Source organism: Triturus cristatus, chromosome 10 (genome assembly GCF_964204655.1).
Source record: "Triturus cristatus chromosome 10, aTriCri1.1, whole genome shotgun sequence".
In the NCBI taxonomy this organism is placed as follows: Eukaryota; Metazoa; Chordata; class Amphibia; order Caudata; family Salamandridae; genus Triturus; species Triturus cristatus.
In genome coordinates, this window is record NC_140593.1 from 156,136,223 (window position 1) to 156,159,651 (window position 23,429).

The 23,429-nt window shown below is 46.3% G+C and overlaps 2 protein-coding genes across 2 annotated transcripts in view; both read right to left on the minus strand.

Annotated features, from left to right (window-relative positions):
- Nucleotides 1-21,239, minus strand: part of ACAD11 (acyl-CoA dehydrogenase family member 11) — a 366,306-nt gene extending 345,067 nt beyond the window's left edge. The window contains exon 1 of the mRNA XM_085630689.1: nt 21,036-21,239. Coding sequence (XP_085486815.1) covers nt 21,036-21,172 — 137 coding nt within the window. The 5' untranslated portion in view covers nt 21,173-21,239. The remainder of the gene's footprint in view (nt 1-21,035) is intronic.
- A 270-nt stretch (nt 21,240-21,509) lies between these two features.
- On the minus strand, nt 21,510-23,110 carry LOC146789126 (cilia- and flagella-associated protein 410-like). The gene has a single exon (XM_085630695.1). The coding sequence runs from the start codon at nt 22,997-22,999 to the stop codon at nt 22,226-22,228; it is 774 nt and encodes a 257-aa protein (XP_085486821.1). The 5' UTR covers nt 23,000-23,110; the 3' UTR covers nt 21,510-22,225.
- Nucleotides 23,111-23,429: the final 319 nt, after the last annotated feature.

Sequence of the window (23,429 nt, forward strand, 5' to 3'; positions counted from 1 at the left end):
ACACTTCAATCCAGGAAGTGTTGGCAGCCATCTTGGTGCAATGCTTTTTAGGTCTCGCCTAGCGACGCTGCGCATGCGCTGCCCACTACACAAACACCACTGCACTGCCCTAAACCCTAAAACACTACCCCAGCACGACCCCCTACACTGAACAAACACCACTGCACTGCCCTTAACCCTAAAACACTACCCCAGCATGACCCCCTACACTGCACGAACACCACTGCACTTCCCTAAACCCTGAAACACCATCCCCAGCACCAACCCCTACACTGCTCGAACACCACTGCACTGCCCTAAACCCTGAAATGCCACCCCCAGCAAGATCCCTTACACTGCCCCAACACCACTGCCCGAAACCCTGAAACACCACCCCCTGCAAGACCCCCTACACTGCCCGAACACCACTGCTCTGCCCTAAACCCTGAAACACCACCCCCAGCACGACCCCCTACTCTGCCCGAACACCACTGCTCTGCCCTAAACCCTGAAACACCACCCCCAGCACGACCCCCTACTCTGCCCGACCACCACTGCTCTGCCCTAAACCCTGAAACACCACCCCCAGCACAACCCCCTACTCTGCCCGAACACCACTGCTCTGCCCTAAACCCTGAAACACCATCCCCAGCATGACCCCTACACTGCCCGAACACCACTGCACTAAACCCTGAAACACCACCCCCAGCAGGACCCCCTACACGGCCCGAACACCACTGCCCTAAACCCTGAAACACCACCCCCAGCACGACCCCCTACACTTCCCGAACACCACTGCACTGCCCTAAACCCTGAAACACCACCCCGCCGCATGACCCCCTACACTGCCCGAACACCACTGCACTGCCCTAAACGCTGAAACACGACCCCAGCACGTCCCCCTACACTACACAAACACCACTACACTACCCTGAAACACTACCCCCTACACTTCACAAACACCACTGCACTACCCTAAACCCTAAAACACTACCCCCAGCACGACCCCCTACACTACCCAAACACAACTGCACTACCCCCAGCAGTACACCCTACACTACCCAAACACCACTGTACTACCCTAAACCCTAAAACACTGCCCCACAGGACCCCCTACACTATACAAACACTATTGCACTACCCTAAACCCTAACACTACCCCCATCAGTACCCCCTACACTACCCAAACACCACTGCACTACCCTAAACCCTTACCCCCAGCAGTACCCCCTACACTACCCAAACACCACTGCACTACCCTAAAACACTACCCCCAGCACGACTAGCTACACCACCCAAACATCACTGCACTACCCTAAAACACTCCCCAGCATGACTCCCTATACTACCCAAAAACTACTACACTACCCTAAACCCTAAATCTACCCCCAGCACGACTCCCTACACTACCCAAACACCACGGCACTACCCTAAACCCTAAATCTACCCCCAGCACGACCCCCTATACTTCACAAACACCACTGCACTGCCCTAAACCCTGAAACACCACCCCCAGCAAGACCCCCTACACTGCCCGAACACCACTGCACTGCCCTAAACCCTGAAACACCATCCCCAGCACCACCCCCTACACTGCTCGAACACCACTGCACTGCCCTAAACCCTGAAATGCCACCCCCAGCAAGATCCCTTACACTGCCCCAACACCACTGCCCTAAGCCCTGAAACACCACCCACTGCAAGACCCCCTACACTGCCCCAACACCACTGCTCTGCCCTAAACCCTGAAACACCACCCCCAGCACGACCCCCTACTCTGCTGGAACACCACTGCTCTGCCCTAAACCCTGAAACACCACCCCCAGCACGACCCCCTACTCTGCCCGAACACCACTGCTCTGCCCTAAACCCAGAAACACTACACCCAGAATGACCCCCTACACTGCCCAAACACCACTGCTCTGCCCTAAACCCTGAAACACCATCCCCAGCATGACCCCTACACTGCCCGAACACCACTGCACTAAACCCTGAAACACCACCCCCAGCAGGACCCCCTACACGGCCCGAACACCACTGCACTGCCCTAAACCCTAAACACCACCCCCAGCACGACCCCCTACACTGCCCGAACACCACTGCGCTGCCCTAAACCCTGAAACACCACCCCGCCGCATGACCCCATACACTGCCCGAACACCACTGCACTGCCCTAAACCCTGAAACACGACCCCAGCACGTCCCCCTACACTACACAAACACCACTACCCCCTACACTTCACAAACACCACTGTACTACCCTAAACCCTAAAACACTGCCCCAACAGGACCCCCTACACTATACAAACACCATTGCACTACCCTAAACCCTAACACTACCCCCAGCAGTACCCCCTACACTACCCAAACACCACTGCACTATCCTAAACCCTTACCCCCAGCAGTACCCCTACACTACCCAAACACCACTGCACTACCCTAAAACACTACCCCCAGCACGACCAGCTACACCACCCAAACATCACTGCACTACCCTAAAACACTCCCCCAGCACGACTCCCTATACTACCCAAAAACTACTACACTACCCTAAACCTACCCCCAGCACGACCCCCTACACTACCCAAACACCACTGCACTACCCTAAACCCTAAACCTACCCCTAGCACGACCCCCTATACTTCACAAATATGACTGCACTACCCTAAACCCTGAAACACCAGCCCCAGCACGACCCCCTACACTTGCCCGAACACCACTGCACTGCCCTAAACCCTGAAACACTAAACCCTGAAACGCCACCCCCAGCACGACCCTTACACTGCCCAAACATCACTGTACTGTCCTAAACCTTGAAACACCACCCCCAGCACGACCCCCTACACTACCCAAACATCAAAGCAGTACCCTAAACCCTAAAACACTACCCCCAGCACGACCCCCTACACTATCTATATTATCTTCTGGCGGTCTCCAGTATTATCTACGGGCGGTCGCCAGTAGATAGTTATAGTTAGGACCTTGTTTCTATTCAAAAAGCGTTTTTTCTTTTCCCAATAACTTTGGTGCCGGTTGACGAATCTTCGCGAAATATTCAAAGCGTTGGTCCTGATCCGGTCAGTTCCTATCCGGAAAGTTTCGGGGTGATTCGCCAGGCGGGGGCCGAGAAAAAAGAAGGGTCCAAAACGTGTTTTCTCCATGTTAATTCCCATAGGAAATTTTTAGACATGGCTACAGCCCGAACTGCTGAACGGAATTACACCAAATTTGGCAATAAGATAGCCCTTGGTTCAGAAAGAGACCTTTTGTTAAATGGTGTGAATCCGTTCAGTAGTTTGAGATATTAAAGGAAAAAAACCTTTATATATCCGGGCGGGACCTAACTACACAAGCACGAGCTTGGCTCTAATTGGCTGACAACACTTCAATCCAGGACGTGTTGGCAGTCATCTTGGTGAATGCTTTTTAGGTCTCGCCTAGCGACGCAGCGCCTGCGCTGCCCACTACACAAACACCACTGCACTGCCCTAAACCCTGAAACACTACCCCAGCACGACCCCCTACACAGCAAGAACACCACTGCACTGCCCTAAACCCTGAAACACCACCCCCATCACGACCCCCTACACTGACCGAACACCACTGCACTGCCCTAAACACTGAAACACCACCCCCAGCACGACCCCATACACTGCCCGAACAACACTCCACTAAACCCTGAAACACCCCCCCTGCAAGACCCCCTACACTGCCCGAATACCACTGCCCTAAACCCTGAAACACCACACCCTGCAAGACCCCCTACACTGCCCGAACACCACAGCCCTGCCCTAAACCCTGAAACACCACCTCCTGCACGACCCCCTACTCTGCCCGAACACTACTGCTCTGCCCTAAACCCTGAAACACAACCCCCTGCACAACCCCCTACACTGCCCGAACACCACTGCACTGCCCTAAAACCTGAAACACCACCCCCAGCACGACCCCCTACACTGCCCGAACACCACTGCACTGCCCTAAACCCTGAAACACCAACCCCCTGCACGACCCCCTACACTGCCCAAACACCACTGCACTGCCCTAAACCCTGAAACACCGCCCCCTACACTGCCCGAACACCACTGCACTGCCCTAAACCCTGAAACACCCCCCCCCCCGCACGACCCCCTACACTGCCCGAACACCACTGCACTGCCCTAAAACCTGACACACCAACCCCAGCACGACCCCTACACTGCCCGAACACCACTGCACTGCCCTAAACCCTGAAATACCAGCCCCAGCAAGACCACCTACACTGCCCGAACACCACTGCACTGAACCCTGAAACACCACCCCCTGCAAGACCCCCTACACTGCCTGAACACCACTGCCCTAAACCCAAATACACCAGCCCCAGCACAACCCCCTACACTGCCCGAACACCACTGTACTGCCCTAAACCCTGAAACACCACCCCCACTAAGACCCCCTACACTGCCCGAACACCACTGCCCTAAACCCTGAAACATCAGCCCCAGTAAGACCCCCTACACTGCCCGAACACCACTGCCCTAAACCCTGAAACACCACCCCCTGCAAGACCCCCTACACTGCCCGAACACCACTGCACTGCCCTGCCCTAAACCCTGAAACACCACCCCCTGCACGGCCCCCTAAACTGCCCGAACACCACTGCACTGCCCTATACCCTGAAACACGACCCCCTACACTGCCCGAACACCACTGCTCTGCCCTAAAGCCTGAAACACCAACCCCAGCACGACCCCCTACTCTGCCCGAACACCACTGCACTATACCCTGAAACACCACCAGCACAACCACCTACACTGTCCTAACACCACTGCACTGCCCTAACCCCTGAAACACCACCCCCAGCACGACCCCCTACACTGCCCGAACACCACTGCACTGCCCTAACCCCTGAAACACCACCCCCAGCACGACCCCCTACACTGCCCGAACACCACTGCACTGCCCTAAACCCTGAAGCAGTACCCCCAGCACGACACCCTACACTACCCAAACACCACTGCACTACCCTAAACCCTAGAAAAGTAACCACCACCCCATGCTCAATCCCCTTACCTCTCACTCCTCGTGGTTCCTCTCACTCCTCGTGGTTCCTCTCTCCTCGTGGTTCCTCCTTCATGTCGTCTCTGAGGGGCGGTGCACGTCGTTGTGAGGAAACGGAACAGCCTCGGTTTCCTTACGACGACGTGGATCGACTACATTTTTTTACAACTCATGGTCATTTACCATACATACCTTTACAACAAATTCGTTGTAAAGGCATGCATGGTAAATGACCATGCGTTCTAACAAAAATGCGTAGTAATGACTTTGCGATGTACAACGCATGCGTGGTAATGCATGCGTTGTAATGGTATCGCGAACATAAAAAGTCGTTGTAACGGCTATTTACCGATAGAAGCTGGCCCCTGTTCTTCAGTGAGTCGTTTATTTGATAAATTAGGAGGAAGGAATGTGGTTTTTTTTACCGAAATCAGTATTCCCGACTGTTGTATTGTGAAAGTGTCCGCGTGGCCCGGTTTCACTTCCGGTGAGAGAATGGAAGAGTCTGTTTGGATCTTAAGGGGTTCTGCTGTTGGTCGGGACCGGCGCGACACGTCATCAGAAAACACAGCTAATGGAAAGCGTTGTCCCCGAAGTGTGGAGCAGTGCCATGAGAGTTCAACGAGTGTGCGTCCCACCTTAGTATGACCGTACCGCGTGACCCATGTGCCACCTCCAGTGTACGGAAGGCAGAAGCGGCATCCATCGCAGGTCCTCTTGAAGACCGTTGTAGCACCAATTCTACATTTTGGAACTAGGGCATTTTAATCTTGTTGTTCCTGCCAGATACAAAGAGAAAATCAGGTGTTATTCAGTGCCCTCGTTACCTTTTCTGTGGGTAGTGGTGCTTGTCACTTCGCTGCCCCACCGGTGCACACGACTGGGCTCCCCACCTCGTGTGCCATCTGCAGGGCCTCTGCCCTCGGATCACTGGTTTCGGTTTCTGGAGTGGCAACATAAACAGTTGCTCCCAAAGGACTAGCCTGAACACTTAGGCGAATATCCCCTGCGCCAGCATTCCACGGAAATTCTTTCCTAGCTCTGCCAAGTCAATGACGATGTCATAATAGCACGGCTCCGCTCGCGACACTGTATGACATCATAGGAGCCATAAGAAGATCTCGTCGGCATGCTGACGTCAGTTCCACCCATTTTTTCGTTGACACCGAGGTAAACAGGTGGACCGACACATTTTCACATGTATAATATATATATATGAAACTGATAGACTCCTCGAACCTCCGCTTCCAAACCACAACAGCAGCAGCAGCGGCGAACAAAGGAGAACGGACCCCGATTGCTGGCAGGAAGATTTTACTCTTGTCCTTCGCTTAGTGACGCGTTTCGGGCACAGCCGTACCCTTGATCACACACTCGTAGCAGGCTGCCAATACGTATTAAATAAGCCGCGTGAGTTTCACTTCCTGTGTCACATGATCATGGACATGGGCAACAGACTAGTAAGGAAGACAGATATCGTGTAATCAACAACACAACCATCTTAACTTTCCTGCAAACTTAAATAATTTGCTAAATTGTTTGTGCAGTTGCTGTATAAATACAGAGGAAACAAACCACATACATTATGCCAATTGTCCAATTTAGACATGATGTTTAAAGCAAATACATAAATAAATATATTTACAAGTCAACACGGGTACTGGCTAAAAAAGTGAACCATATTAAAAACACTGTTAATAAATAGGATAAAATATCACTAATAAAACAGTATCATCATGGTGCCACATAGTACAGCTATGAACCAGTGGAGGTCTAGCATAGCAGCATAAATGCTGGTAATAATGTAATTTAGGCCTAATTGTTGTTGTTATGTATCTATATGCTAGTCTGAACTAATGAAAAAGTGCCAATAAACTATGTGCAAACTATAGTAAATAATCTCCTTTCCTCAAATTCATCTCTTTGGGAAAACGGACAGTCCAATGTGAGTTAAACACCTAAAAAAATCCCTACACTTATGAAAAAGTTGGGACATGTGCAAAAGAAGCAAAAGCAGCAGAGGTTCACTATTGAATAATGGACACTAGCAAAGAATATGTGTATAAGAAACCCATTGAATATTCTAGAGAACAAGGTAGTTCAACTCCAGTAAAAGGAGGGAGTAGATGTCTGAAAAAATTATTCTATGTATATATATATATATATATATACACACAAGTATATATATATATATATATATATAAAAATATTTAAAAATATATAAAAAATATATTTAAAAATATTGTTGAGAGAGGTGGCTGTAAGACATCACTGTTCTGCACAAGTGTAAAAAGTGTACAAAATGTAAAAAGTGTACAAAATGCAGAAAGTGTACAAAATGCAGAAAGTGTACAAAATGTGTACAAATGACAGATCTCCAGTTCAGTCGGAATAGTAGTACAGTATAAATCACCACATATTTCTATAAGAAATTGTGTAAATCTTCTGTTGTGTTGAGGCCGTGTGGTGTTCTACTATACAATTCCAGAATAATGCGCGATTCTAGTTTCTTTTCTTTGTTGCCACCCCTTCTTAGGGGGGGAATCGCATTAATTACATAGTAAGAGAGGCAATTAAGATCGTTGTTGTGTTCTCGTTTGAAATGCCGGGCTACAGGGTATGATGGATCATTATTAACTATAGCCCGGATATGCTGAAATATTCTGACGTGCACCTGCAGCTTAGTACTTCCCACGTAACGTAAGCCACAGGTGCACGACAGAACATATACAGCATACTCAGTGCGGCAGCTATAATTTCCTTGAATGGTGTGTTTCTCTTCTGAGAATGGAGTGGTGTAATGAGTAGTATTTACACCAAACTTACACGCACGACACGAAGAACACTTGAAAAAACCTTTCCTTGGTTTGAGCCACGTACCAGTGATACCAATCTCTGGGCAGCTCTTTACTAAATGGCTCCTCATAGATTTAGCTCTTCTGAAAGTGATAGTAGGAGTGTCGGGGAGACGTGGTCCAAGAACCCCATCCGTGAGTACAATAGGCCAATTTTTCTTGATAATAGATTTGATTTTCCTCTCCACTGTATGTTGTAATTAGCCTAGGGCACGAGTCAACCTCATTTTCCTTAGTAGTTATGACTGTTTTGTGAAAAAAGGTATCTCTAGGTCTGTCTTGGGACTGGACTAGGGCACGGTTCAGAATTTTGTCGCTGTACCCTCTTTGTCTAAGTCTATGTAACACATCATTGGTACATTTGTCAAATTGTTCAACTGTACTGCAGATACGTTTAATTCGCAGTATTTCGCCAAATGGAATGCTCTCTATTAAGTGCTTGGGGTGGCTGCTGTTAGCATGTAAGGTGCTATTCCCCGATGTGGGCTTTCTAAATAAAGTTGTTTCAATTTTGTCATTTTCAATCAACACTCTGACATCTAAAAACTCAATAGTGGATGTACTAATATGCGAGGTAAAGTGCAAATTCATACAGTTGTGATTAATAGTTGAAATAAAATCAATTGCACTTTCCTCATCACCTCTCCAAATCAGAAAAACATCATCTATAAAGCGTAGCCAATGCACTACATGGTTGTTGACAATTTCTCGATGTTGTTTTTTTAGGGCCTGTTCCTCCCACCAGCCAACGTGTAAACAAGCGTAGCTGGGGGAGAAACAGGATCCCATAGCCACGCCTCTTTGTTGTTTAAAAACATCATTCCCAAACAAAAAAAAGTTATTGTTGAGACACCAGTTAATTAGATTCATTAGCATTCTGTTGTGAAGAAAAAATTCCCCACCCCTGGAGTCAAGAAAATATTTAACAGCATTGAGCCCATCGGAGTGATTGATGCTAGTGTATAGCGATTCAATGTCTAAGGCTATTAATAGAAAATTTGTCTCCCACAAAATGTCCTTGATCTTATTAAGGAAATCCCCAGTGTCTTTTATATAGCTGGGAAGTTTTCTCACAAAATCTTGTAGGAAGAAGTCTATGTACTGGGAAATGTGTTCACTGACACTGTTAATGGCCGAGATAATTGGTCTTCCTGGTACTGGTTGGGTAGATTTATGCACTTTTGGAATCAGGTATAATGTAGGTAATACCGGGAAGTCAATATATATATATATATTATATATATATATATATATATATATATATATATATATATTCCTAGTCGTTGATCCTATCCCGGATCATGAATGAGGCGCACTCCATGGGAATATCTTCATTAGAATTTATTTGGCAACAGAACAAGAAAACACCCGACAGACGCGTTTCGGCTACACGCCTTTGTCAATGTCGGTAAGGTTACATTTTTTTCGTCATTTAAATCAAATAATAAAGTTTCATTGACATCGAGAGAGGAGGTCGCTACTTTCTATATCATTGAAATAGAGGAGGGAAACATTGTATCCCTTTTCAAGATCTCTTAATGGGCAGACATCTTGTAACGTGCTTAAATGTCATGTATGGTTCCATGTATTTACACAGTTTATAATACATATATACATTAGATGTTCATTATAATTCATGAAATACACCTTTTTTAATTTTAGCCCTGAATGGGCATGCGCAACCAGAGGTTAATGTCGTTGCTACTATATAGTCATCATTAATAACCCCTGTAGTCTAAGCTCATATCTTTATTGATCAGTGTCTCCCCTGTTCCACCCCCTTTGTTGCCTGCCAAACCTTTTCACAGAGAAGGAGTTAGGGTAGTCCCGATATAGTAAATATTTGCTGCTCTCAGATTACTATGTAATGTGTACCCAGAGTTCTTCCTCGTTGTTCAACCCAGAGGGGCTTTTGGTTTGCATCTCTAATATATACTTCGATTCGAGTCTTCTGAGTTTCTTAGTTCTGTCCCCACCCCTCTCATCTTTTGGGAAAAAAAAAAATATATATAACCTACTGGCGGTCGCCAGTAGGTAGTTATAGTTAGGACCCTGTTTCCATAGGAAAACCGCAACATTCTATTTTGAATAACTTTGGCGCCGGTCGACGAATCCTCGCGAAATTTTCAAAACTAATGGGGCGCTACGCTCCGCTCCTACCCTGAAAGTCTCGGGGGGATTCGTCAAGCGGGGGCTGAGATAAAAGGGGGGTCCCAAAACGCGTTTTTCCCATGCATTTTTCCATAGGACCTTTAGACACAGCTACAGCCCGAACGGCTGAACAGAGTTCCTTGAAATTTGGCAGAGAGGTGGTCTACAGGTCAAGGAAGTGCCTTTTGTAGGTTTGGTGTAAATCTGTTCAGTAGATTCTGAGAAAATAGCCTTTAAATCAATATATATATCTGAGCCAGCTTACGGTGCGCTTACCGTACGCGTACGGTGACGTGCATGGCTTATAACGAATAGTGAAAAATTAAAATATTACCTTTCACAACGATGCGCATCATATGTCCTCCATGTGTGCACAGTGCGTGAAGCGCATCGTGCGTACATGGCCCATCTAGCGTAACGTGGGCACGCGGTGCGCGTAGCGCACCGCGTGCCCACCGTGCGTGCACGGCACTAACTGCGTAAAGTGGGCGCGCGGTGCGCGAAGCGCACCGCGTGTTCACTGTGCGCGCGCGGTGCGCGAAGCGCACCGTGCGCGCACGGAACGAACTGCGTTAAGTGGGCGCGCACGCCACGAATGGCGTGAAGTAACTTAGCATTTAAAAAAACGTACAAATTCACTGAAAAAACCATAGGTTTCACACACGTTATAGTTAGGAATTAGCATTTTAAAAACCTTGCAAATTCACTGAAAAAACCATAGGTTTCACACATGTTATAGTTAGCGGAAATTTTACGTTAGTGCAGGCAACTATAACTCACGCGACCGCAATCCTCTGCTGATGCTAATACTGTATTTAGACACTTATTTGCCCATGTCTTCTTCCATAAATTTTTAGCTATACATATATTACAAATATTTTTTTTTCATAAAGACACATATGTCATCAGCAGAGGATTGCGGTCGCGTGAGTTATAGTTGCCTGCACTAACTATAACGGGGGAATTTCATTGTTTTTTTATCAGTAAAATTTCCGCTAACTATAACATGTGTGAAACCTATGGTTTTTTCAGTGAATATATATCTATATATACACACACACAAATACATAACCAATAAAGGCATAAAGAAATAGCAACAGATCAAGCATTTCTCACTAGTAAAACAGAAGCATGATTAAGACATATTAAAAATATTCATGCCAAACAGTAAAAGCATCTTTTTGGTAGAAACAGGTGGACAACGGGGAGGCGGGCGGGACAGTGAGGAATCCACAGGAAGATACTGTATCCACCAGAAAAAGCGTTACCGAAGGTAAGTAACTTGCTCTTCTGTTGGATAATTCTGCCTGTTGATTCCTCACCTTTTGAACAGAATCCTCAAGCCATACCTCAGCCGGAGGAGGGTGTCCACCGGACTAGACCAAAAAATCTTGCAAAACAGATCGAGCAAAATGGCCATCCCTCCTAACCTCCGAATCCAATAATAATCGAATAATTTTTTGTCAAAATTATATCGAAAATAATACTTTAAAAATACTTTTATTAATAAATTTAGACAAACACTTAAAGGAAAACTTTCATTTATAATTAATTTCATTTTTATTTTCAAATACGTAATAAGAAAATGGATAGACTGTCTTAAATAAATGTAAGGTACTAGCCCGTCTTCAAAAGGGAATAATCTCCCCCCCTTCTTTCTTTCCTTTTTCTCCCCTCTCTTCTTTGTCTTCTCTTTTTCTTTCTCTCTCCCTTTCATTACTGTTTTCTTATTTTCTTCTTGACCTTTTCCTTGATGTTTACCTCATTATCTTGTGTAAATTCACCCCATATTAACAACATTCTATAAGAACCATGTAAGATAATGTTCTTGCTAAAAAATGTATTTGTTGCCAATAACTAATGAATATTCTTGTACTAGACAAATGAGAACTATATACAAATGAATATGGTATTACAAAAGATAATGAACTTGTCTGGTACTATACCAATGAATTACTAATCCTCCGATATGAACAACTGTCTTGTAAATAACAGAAAAATGGATTCCTTTCAAGTAAATATTGAAAAGGTAAATACACAATTTTAATGCACTACAACTCCCATAATGCCGCATTAAGGCCACATGGGCGTATATATAGTGCAATTGAGTAAGGACTCACCGACCGTGAGCAAGGCTGTGAAATGGCCGAAACGCGTTGGTTGAGCTGTGCAATTTGAATATCTCCTCCTGAGTGCCGCGTCAATGGTTTTGTGATATATATATATATAGATTTTATTTTTTTTAATTCAGGACTACACTTTGCATCTGCATGTGAAGAAGTACCCGTCTGCACCAGACCATTACGACCCCCTCCGGGCCTGAACCCCCTCCAACGAACTCCCTTCCGGACTCTGCCCTACGGAACAGTGTCTACAACGCCCATGACAACGGCGACCCCGCCCCTCTCTCTGTTACAGGAACATACCCCGAGAGACAGCAGACCGGAAGGACTACCCCTCGACCCCGGCAGCCCCTCCTCCCTGCCGGAAACCCGCTCTATAAAAGACGGAAGAGGAGAACCAGCAGTCGTCGGAACATCGTGGCAGGAGGTATCGACTCGAGACGTGGAGAAGGAAGAAGAAGAAGGCGGAGAACCCGAAGAGTGGTCCGAAGACTGGTGGAGTCCTACGGAGGTAGCTGAAGAGCGGCCGTAACTCGGAGGAGAGTTACGGCGGAGCGCGTGAGTACCCGTTTCCCTTCTTTCAGCGCTAGGCGTTCTGTGTATAAGACGTCAACCCCAGTGTAAATATTCCGTCTACTCAAGACAACCCGAGTCACCGAACCACCTGTGTAGATATTATATAGCACAGCATCCTGTAAATACCACCCTCACGACCCCCATTCCGAACACCTCTGTGCTTTCTACCCCACCTCCGACCCTCTCTTCCTTTTTCCCTCACGACCTTTTTCTCTCCCATCTCACCCCTGGTTATGGTTACGGCATAGAATAGCGAGTCTCAGCAGGACTAACGGCTCCCTTTTCCTTTCTCTTACTGCCCTCCGAGGAAACGCCTGGGACTTACCGAGCTTCGTCGTCCCCCTCTGAAGTGACGTACCTGAAGTATCAACATCGACAACCAAGGAGGAAGACCGTGAACCAACACCTTGCTCTTTTCGTTCCTGCTGGAGAACTTTTTCTTGTTGTTGTGGACTCTGCATTCACCCCTTTCAACTGCCTTGTGTGCAATAAAGCTCACCATTGCCCACTATATCCGGCCTCCTTGCCTGCTTTTCCAGCCCGCCGACCGCCCACGATCACACTGCAGTTTTACATGTGCCTTACCTTCCTCCTCATTGCCTCAACTTCCTGGGTGCTCTTTTGTGCATATTTTTTTTAGCCCGTTCTTGAGTTGCCAAACCCTGCACAGGAGAATTTTAGCAGAATCTGAGAACACTTGTTTCTGTGCATGCACCTCACATCTTTTCTAACAATTCGAGCTGTTATCAAACACAGAGCTTGGCAGTTACCCTGCTGCACTACTACGGACACGGCAGGGAGTCAATTACTGCTCAAGAATGTCATCGCTTTTCAGGAATTCAAATGTTTAGGAAGTTCTGCCAGTGTTTCCTCTTTGCTCATATTCAAAAGGATATTTGGAAACATCCTTCCCTCTATCCATTCCTTTTGTGCTCCAGAGGATGCTAAAAGAAATAGCACAACGCTGCTGTGCCACACACTGTGATCTGGCATCTGCAGCATTCATTTGTCTGCCTCTGCTGAGCACGACACTTTAAGAAATTAATTATCAGACTAACAAGAAGAGATTATGTTGCCAAAGGAGGGCGGGGTAATCACAGAGCGCTGGTCAGATGTAATAAAGAATGCTTTACCACCACTTGTCAAAAACATCAGTTTGAACTTAGAAGACTTTTTGCTAGGGGGGGGGGATACAACTTATGTTTCAATTTAATTCAGTGTATGCTTACCATATTTAAAAGCGAAACATTTGTTCTTTAATCTCAATCTCAGTAATGAACAGCAGGGTGGTATATATTATTTGTCTGTAGGTCCATTCGGACTGTGTCCACTAACTGCCTGTGTGGGATCATTCTAGCTGTCTCTTACCCTTCTTCGAGACCCTCTGTGCGATAGGCCTCCAGGACCCATTTCTCCTCTTGGTGTGTTAAGAGCTTCCCTGTATGATCCATGGTTGGGAATTAAGTACAGGGGATACTCTTGGGTGGAGTGTATCTAATTGGTAAGGAGCTACAATAGAAACAAGCATTGGCATAGCCAATAGGTCTCGCTTTTGGGACCTTATAAGGATTTAGTTTTGCAGCACAATATCCTTGGTGCAACAACATCAACTGTTGCATGGCTAAACACTTATAAGGTGCCAAAGGGGAGACCTATTGGCTATGCCAATGCTTGTTTTTTTACCCATCGTTAGACTTATTTTTAAGTTGATGACTTGATGGTTATCATATACACTACAATAAAATATTGGACTATGCTCTGTTCTTGCAAACAAAATAAAACATAACATGAGACAAGAAAAAAGAATGATTTTAGAGAAATACATGTATTGTTTATGGTATTTTGTTACAGTAGAAAGGCAGCATTTACTCAACCAAGTAAATGAATTGTGCCACTGTGTAATGTTTTCCTTTCTGTTCATAGGGCATAATTTGCAGCAGTAATGTGTGATGTCCCATAAAATAAATTATTGCCAAAAGTTTGGTGGCCTGGGAGCAAAAAGGAAAGTTGCTCCACAGCAGTATTGGGGACCAGTGCAGTGCTTATCAATGAGATCCTGATTGTTATTTTAAGGGAGAACAATGTATGGACTTCCACAATTTAGTAAACTGTACCGAATTAGATAAAATACAGTTTACCTTTCTTAGTGCACACTGCAGAACGATTGGTGATGCCTTCTAATCTAGTCCTCACAGTGCACACTTAAAACCAGCGTTCTTTTGAAGAATTGAGTGTTGCTTTACTGTTTACTGCCAACAAGCCTTGCTCCGCGGGTCTTTCAGGATGCCAACACTTCAGTGCCAATTTGTGTGACTAATATCCACCCGGGTGGGGGGGGGGGGGGGGGGGGGGGGGAGTCCTACTCAAATGAGGGAAGCCTGCTTCAAACCAGCCCTGGCCTCCCTGCTAAATTCTCGCCTTTTCCAGGTTTAAGGCTGAATGATTTCCCTCATGGTACCGCTAATAGTTCAATTTGTCAGGACATACTCTACCATGTGATAACTAGGGCTCCTGGTTTTATGGTATTTATTTTTTTGCCATTTCCGTCTGTATTTATTTTTTTCTAGGCAAAGTATATATGAGAAATAATTTTATGTGATGGTTCAGTGTGCATTTGAGATGTAATACAGTCCTGCACTGCAATGCAAGTGATCTATAGGAGGTGGAATGATACAAAATAACTGCCTATGGCCAGAGGTGAGAAGGAAATGGTCTTCTGTGAGCAGCCAGACCTCAGTCTGTCTAGATTTTAAATATTTGATAACAATAGGTATATAATTGGGGCACTGTTAAGCCGGGCCTAAAAAGAGCATATCTGGGCTTACTAACTGCATAATGTCTTCTGTACATAGGTAAGGGTGTCATAGCATAAGCACCTACAGGGATCAGTGTTCATACTTGGGACAAGTACTGAGAACAGAATGATAATGATAGCTAGGGGTGTCCTTCCCTCAGAACACCTCATCACAGTAGCAACAAGAGACTTTGGTACTAATCCCGGCTTCCCAACTAGGCCGTATTTCCGTGCTCCTGGGCAAGTCACTTCGGCTCCTTACCTCCCCTGATGAAACTCAATTAATCTATTGTAAAGGGCACTTAAAAGAAATCTTTCCCTTTTAAATAATTTGGATATGGGAACTGGAGTACGGAGGAAAATAACGCTATGTCTATCATGATGTTACCGGACCTGTAACTAATTAAACATCTGTTTTTTCAAAACTCCCCATGAGGCTGAAAGCATGCTTCGCACGTCTTAGGCACGGCAACCTTTCTCTTTCACAGCACCTCCTCCCTACGTTGTGTGTGGCAGCCCAGGCTGAGACTGCTTCCCGGGCACACACACAGGCGCACCAGAGTACTTGCTAGGTCTTTAAAAGACCTTTTGCTGGTTAATGAGGCTTTGATGATTTTCACCCCTTCTTAGAGCCCCTGCAGCTCCACTCTACCACGGATGGCCACATTGCATTCCCCGACTAGTGATGTCCCGCATTACACCTATGGTAAATTTGGCTTGGAAACCGACGTCACCTGCCCCCGACATCCGAAGCCACCGGGTGCGTAAAGCTTTCTCTGGGGACTCAACCTCCACTGCAAAAAGGAGTCACCCATCAGTAAGCCGTCCCCGGGGTCTGCTGACCGAACCGCAAAAAACCCTTGGTGTCACTGAGGGAGAGATTCCCCCATTCTCAACATACCAGTACTGTCACACAATGTCATCAGCCGATCCAAGCCCTGCATGATGACTCAATCTCCCCTCAGAAGAAGCAATGCAGCATCCAGCCAAACCAGCATCCCCCAACGGACAAACAAACTTTGCATGCATGCCAAGTGGCGCTGGACGGCATTAGGACACGGAGCCCCAAGAGACGATCCAACTCCACCCGATGAAAACCCACAATACTACCAAACAACACCATCTCCTCACTGCAGTTGAAAACAGCATGGGGTCCTGCACCCCAATCTCATACACTGATTGCCACCTCCATCGTTTCTACGGATGTGAAGCAGTCAGGGCCAGACTGGGAACCAAAACCGGCCCTGGTAAAGTGCTCGGCCGACCCCCCCGCCCCCCACGGGGGGGGGGGGGGGGGGGAGTGGGGGGGGCCGCCGAGCTCTTTTCCAGGGCCGGTTTTCGGCCGATTTTGGTACAGGGCCGATTTTGCAGCTATGCTGCAAAAACAGCCCTGTAACAATCACGGCCCCCAGGGACCGAAAACCGGCCCCCACCCGTGCGGCGCACCGGGGGATTGCCCGGTGCCCGCTATGGCCAGTGAAGCAGTGGAAGCAGTGAGCGCTGGAGTTCACCACAACCCAATAGACATGCGTCGATTCCACTGCCTCCGAAAGACTGCATGCACCCACCAGGATACGAACCGGTGACCCAGCGTCAGGCGCGCCATGCCCATTGGACTCAAAGGGCTTCAGCAACCCCCCATCCTGTCTGGCAGCCCGGGCTGAGACAGCTTCCCAGGCACACACACAGCCACACCAGAGTACTTCACAGGTCTTTAAAATACCATTCGCTTGTTAACGAGGCTGTGTTTGAATACTGATAACACCAGAGGCAATTGCTCTGTGAACAATCACCACACCATCCTGTTTTTCAAGTCTCTGTTGGAGCATGGCAGCGCCACAAAATGTGCTAGTGTTTTCCCGTTTTTACATATAAATACAGACAAAGGAAAACTTATTTTCCGTCTGTATTTATATGTAAAAATCTGTTTAAACGGAAAACCGGGAGCCCTAGTTATAACTTATTTCTTCCACATATTGTACTCATGAATTTTATAACCAGAAACAGAAGACATAACCGTATTTTCGGAAACGTTGTAGTCTCCAGGATCCACTGCAGAATTTGTCTGCCACGTACACATTGTGGCTGCTCTCGGCTGCTCAGAAATATTGAAATTTAGTCATAATGACAGCCAGTTAATTAGACAATATTTTGCCGTCATCCACCAAAATGCTGTGTCAAAGACATTGCTCCACCAGATATTCAACAACAAAGGGATTAATTCAACAACAAAGGGATTAATTTAGATAGGTTAGACGTGAAATGAGGTAGGCATGTCTCTTGTAACAGTACATGCTGAATTATTGAATACAGGCGCACAGAGCCACGGGCAATCACAAGCGAGCGAACAGAACGGCTCATCCTCAGCTCGTGAGTGTGGCACGCGCAAGCACCCGCTGAAAAAAAGAGCGCAGAAGGATTTGAACAGATGGAGAATTTTGGGATGTACTGAGATGACTACCCGGAAGATTTGGTAAGGGCATGTTGACCATCTAATTTAGGGGCTGTTTAGCATTGGCACAAAATGTTAATATTTGAAAGATTGAGAGGGACCCCTTAATAACCAAGGGAGATAGGGTACTGCACCCAGATAAAGGAAATGTTCCCTTGATTTACTAATTAGCAGAGCATAAAGTATTACGTCAGAAAGAAAGTTTTCTTTGGGAATTGAATTTCTTTATTTTTTTAAAAATATATTCATCCTTGTAGATCATACAAATTCATTAAACAAAACATCACAATTATTAAAAACCTCCTAATATACAATACAGTTTCATTACAATCACATAAAAAAGAAATTTTATAAAAGAAATTTTATAACACCATTATGACCAGCATAACGTTGAGACAAAAACACAAATTGTAAGATTCACAAACTCCTCTTTACGAGTGCACATCAGATTAAATTTTCAGAAATACAGTACATTATACGTTGACAAATCTGTATATACGTAATCTGTATTTGTTCTCTGATTGCGCTATCCTGTGGATAGCGCAATCAGAGAACAAATACAGTAATATACGTAATCTGTATTTGTTCTCTGATTGCGCTATCCTGTGGATAGCGCAATCAGAGAACAAATACAGATTACGTATATACAGATACTTTATGCTCTGCTAATTAGTAAATCAAGGGAACATTTCCTTTAACAAAATGTTAATCGCAAGGGGAACTTTGCCCAGGGGAACCTCGTTTTGATGTGCTTTGATAAAACGGAACAGCCTATCCAGGGTTGGGAGGAAAAATAAGCCCGGCACCAAAAGAAAAGTGGCCCATTAGTACATCTGGTGGCTAAATCAGTGGCCCACACTTGCAATCGGGACGGTTTTGAATTTGTAAGGACATGTTGTATAGGTGTTTGAACAGACTGCATGGATCTGTGCTTGTTGCACGAAATGAATGTATGTGCTAATAACGGACATCAACAGTAAAAACAGTCCCTCCACAACATAAAATAGTCAAACAAACTGTCAAAACACTGACCCACACACCGGCGTCTCAGACCAGCCCCTCTGGCACTGCCAGACTGCCTATAGGCCAGTCCGACCCTGTTGCGCACTAGCAATGCTTTTTATCACAGGAAGAGACAGATTAGGGGTTTCCCATTAATCAATGTGCGATGTTTAATGAACAAAACCCCTCTAGCTGCTTGTTTTCCACCGCTGTCTTCTTTGTGAGGACAAGGGCTTGAAACACTGCCGGGCGTCACGCGGCTGGAGCCTCGAGACTAGTGCCTGGCATACTGAATCGCACGTTGCAGTCAGCTAATGTGATGCACTGGAGCTGACTTAATTAGAGAACCATAATGACGAATTAATCTGAGATCTCAGTTACCGTGCAGCAAAATAAATTGTGCGATAAAAAAAAACAGTTAGACAAGAAACGCAAAACAATTCGTAAAACAAAGCACAATACCTTCTTGCGATTACCGCTTTAACGAGGTATGCGTATGAAGGCAAATCAGCAACGATGGAACAGCAGCTGAGCTCGTTCACCTTCAGATGACGTGTGAGCATGAGGCGGCGACAGGAGCACCATGCTGGGCTGCCAGCACTAAAGTAACGAGCGAGTGGTGGGGGGGGGAGGGGGAGAGCGAGCCTTGGACACCATCTGTTTGGAAGTTAATTACAAACAGATGTCGCCAAAGCTCGCTCCCACAAGGGAATCGCCAAACGTGCACACGTTGCCATTGAAAGCAATGCAATAAAATGCGTGCACGTTTTTGGGCTTAAAAGGGAATCGATTTCAAGAGGTCTCCTCCTACGCAGCGCATGCGCGCTGCGTAGGCGAGACCTAAAAATACAGAGCAACCCTGCATAAAAATTATTTGTAGGTCTTACCTGGTTGTGCCTAAAGTGCACAAGTCCCATTATCTTCCTGATTTTTTTTCCAACTACCTTGGCATGTAACAGAAGTAGCTGCCACAGCATCATTCATAATCTACTGCACTGATTTCCTCTGTGACCAACTCCTAATTTTGTGTCACTGGGGGGGGGGGGGGGGGGGGGGGGGAAACAATGAAAACATGGTCAATATTGGATTTACTGACCTTCGTGATGCTTTCTGGATTTCGCTGTGTCGCAGGTAGGTGGTTTTTTTTATTTACTTTTGCTGTTGCTGAATGTTGCAGGCCTAAACTGGACTGCCATTTGCGAGTCTATTTTAGGAACATTAGCTACTATTTATTACAACTGCTGGATACACATACTACATCCTTGTCGCTGTGGGGTGAGCAAAATACACCAGTTAATCAGACCAAAAGGGTCAAGTATAGGTCTCCAGGTGCTATTTACATTACCACACTTGCTCTCTCAGACTAACACTCCGTTAAAGAAAGCATGTTGCATAAGCAGGATGTGGTGCCTAGGTAGATTAATGCATTTACATCATGAATCTATTTTCGGCCTCCAGGTCAAGTTTGAATCCCTGAGGGGTTGTCCTACCCTTTTACCTTAAATGTTTATTGCCTACTATAACGTTTTGCTATGTTTCTATCCATTGTTGGATACGATTATATACATTTGTCACCCCCCCCCCCCCACACACACACTTAATACCCTGCTCCATTCTGTTTATTACACTTTGTTTCAAGGCCTCATCGTAGCTATGCTCTTAAACGTTTCAGTTTTTTTTTCGGTCTTATTTTCTGCCTGGCTCTTCTTGTACTGTGGTGGCATTGGACACTTCTCTGATAATGTGTAGCCTAGGCTGAATTTGAGCATTCAGTAACCCCGCCTGAAAATTAGCTCAGCTGCCTCGATCTGCTGCAGAAAAGGAGGCGTTTATTTTCAGAAGATACCCTAAGATCGGAGGGTGGGGGGGAGAGATACATGTACCCTATCGTGGGATCCAGCTGCTTGGAGTAGCAATTTGAGGTAGAAGGGCAATGCCGATTCGTTTAATGTTCAGTTGTCAAAGAATGCAAGAGCTTATTCAGTACAATTTCCGACAGGTGCGAGGCGCAGCCTAGAATATTACACAGGTGTGCTCCGTGGACCCAGGGTACTAATAATTACCTGTACTGCTTAACAGTCAGGACGTGCGGCGTGTCGGACGGGAAACCTGGTAGTCGGTCTTCCAGATATCTTTCCAGAGCGCGTTGGTTGAACCTGTGTTGCTCCCGCACAGCTCCGCACTCCGAGTCTGCCATCATGACCAGCTACCGATCAGAACAGTAGAGCGAAGTCCAATGCTTCTTTAAAGCACCGTAGAACTAACAAGCACGCATGCGCAATCCGCCCGCCAGTCCCAGAGCCGTAACCTAAGCAACAAGTAACGACGCTACAGGAGGAGCATAAAACATTAATCCAAGGCTACCGCCAAGAATTGAAGCAAATACAGTAAAGACAACATCTGGCGCAGCTTCATGTAAAGAGAGACGGCCATCTTAAAATGGTGGCAGATCAATGCTATTACACCAAAAACGTGTTCAATTAAAGACCGCTTATTCTAACGAAAATACTCCTGCGGACTAAACAAAAGAGCGCACGACGAGTTCATTCATTTTTATATATTTCATAAAGTATTTACAACTGTGTATATTGCACACATTATGTCTGGAAGCAAAGCTGGGGGTGTTTAAGCAGTTTACAACATTATGTGTCAATTCGAAGTCTTCGGTGAACTCTACACCAAACGATCAAGTTATCTTTTTGCTAAAACACCCATTATGTTTAACCCAAACCACAAGCGATTTTCCTCATGGAATAAAGACGATTGGAGTTGTATCAACACATTTATCCTCACGAATGGAATGTCTCAAGTTCTAATGAAGGAACACTCTAAATTGTGATTTCAAAAGCTATTTTCTTTTTGTTTGCATTCAGATGCTTAGGATATGTGGGGCTGGGTGAACCAAAGTGCACCAAAACGGGGATAAATGCGTAATTTTACAGCTTGTATTGGACAACTTCAGATGTATACTCGCCAGAGACTGATCTGATCGAAATTGCAGGATCTTTGTTTTTTTGGTGTTCTACAGGCTGTAAAACATATTCCGAAGTGTTTTTCTGAACACCATTTAATGCATCTGTCCCTCCGGTTACTGGTGTGCACTCCAGAACACCGAATTCAGCCCACATCCAGCCCACGCCGAAGTGTAAGGCACAATAATCCTGTTGCCTTTTCTCCTGCCCTTCAGCCAAGGTTTCCTGTCCGCTGCACGGAGTTCATAACATTCCAATCAGCTCCCGCCTTACTCGTTTTGTCAGGCACTGGCTTCCTCCTGCGTTTCTCCCTGAAGTTCATTCTGTTGCAGCACTTGCAGCATGTCCCCTGCTGTCTGGTGCACGGCCTGCAGTCCGTCTCTGTCGAGCTCTTGTAGCAGCAGCAGGATGGCACTAACGACGTTATTACCCTCTCTCTTCCAGGTGCCACTCCCGGTCTGCTTTGGGGATGCAAAAGAAGAGAACTTGTCCCGGTGAAGGGGCTTCATGCCCAGCTGCTCTCTGATCTTGTTGGTCTCCTCCATGCTGAAGTTGAGCAGGTCGCTCTCCGTGTCTGTGGCAACTGCGGGCGTTGGATGGCAACCATTGCCCACGCTGGCAGAAGGCGGCAGCAGGAGGTCCCCTTCCTCCTTGGCCTGGGCCAGCTCATCCTCGCTCACGGCCTGGTTGTCCAGCTTCTGCAGACCGGGCAGGGTTCTCAGGACCGTCATCCGGTATCGGTGGGGGTCCGGGCCGCAGCAGGGGTTCTCCGCCAGCCAAAGCACCCGCAGGCAGGGCAGCCCCTGCAGGTGACAGATCTCACGCAGGCTCTGGATGTTGTTTTTTCGCAGATAGAGCTCGGCCAGGTTCTGACACTGGCTGAGGGGCTGCAGGCTGGTGATCTGGTTGACGCTGAGGGTGATCACCTCGATGTTGGGCATCTCTCGGCATACTGAGATATCGCTTAACCGGCTGCCCCAGCAGTTCAGTTTTCTCACGCTCTCCAGCTCGCATGCCTTGGCCCGTGACAACACTACCTTACGAGTTAGCTTCATCTCCGTGCTCGTTCACCTTATATCTAGACGTTATCTGCTTGTCAACCTCATTAAATGGCCGCCATGTTTATGCAACGGGGAAAGCAGGTTGCCATGATAGTCCGTCTTCTATTTCCGGGGCAAAATTACGGAAATGAAAACTTCAATGACATCTAACTCAAAAATGAAAGAAGGACTAAAAGAAACAAAAACTAAAAGTTAGTTTTCTATGCCGGCGCCAGTTCCGAGTATTACATTTTTCCTAGTTATTCCCTCAAGAATTCTATCAAAGACTAGGCGAGTGTTTATATCTAGTTACAATGATATCCTCTTTTTTACGTCATCAGCTGAACATAACTCGGATTCTGCAGTATGCAAATGGATATAACGGACTCATCCTAATAACCACAGAACGTCGTTCGTCGAATCTTTGGATCTGAAATTGAGCATG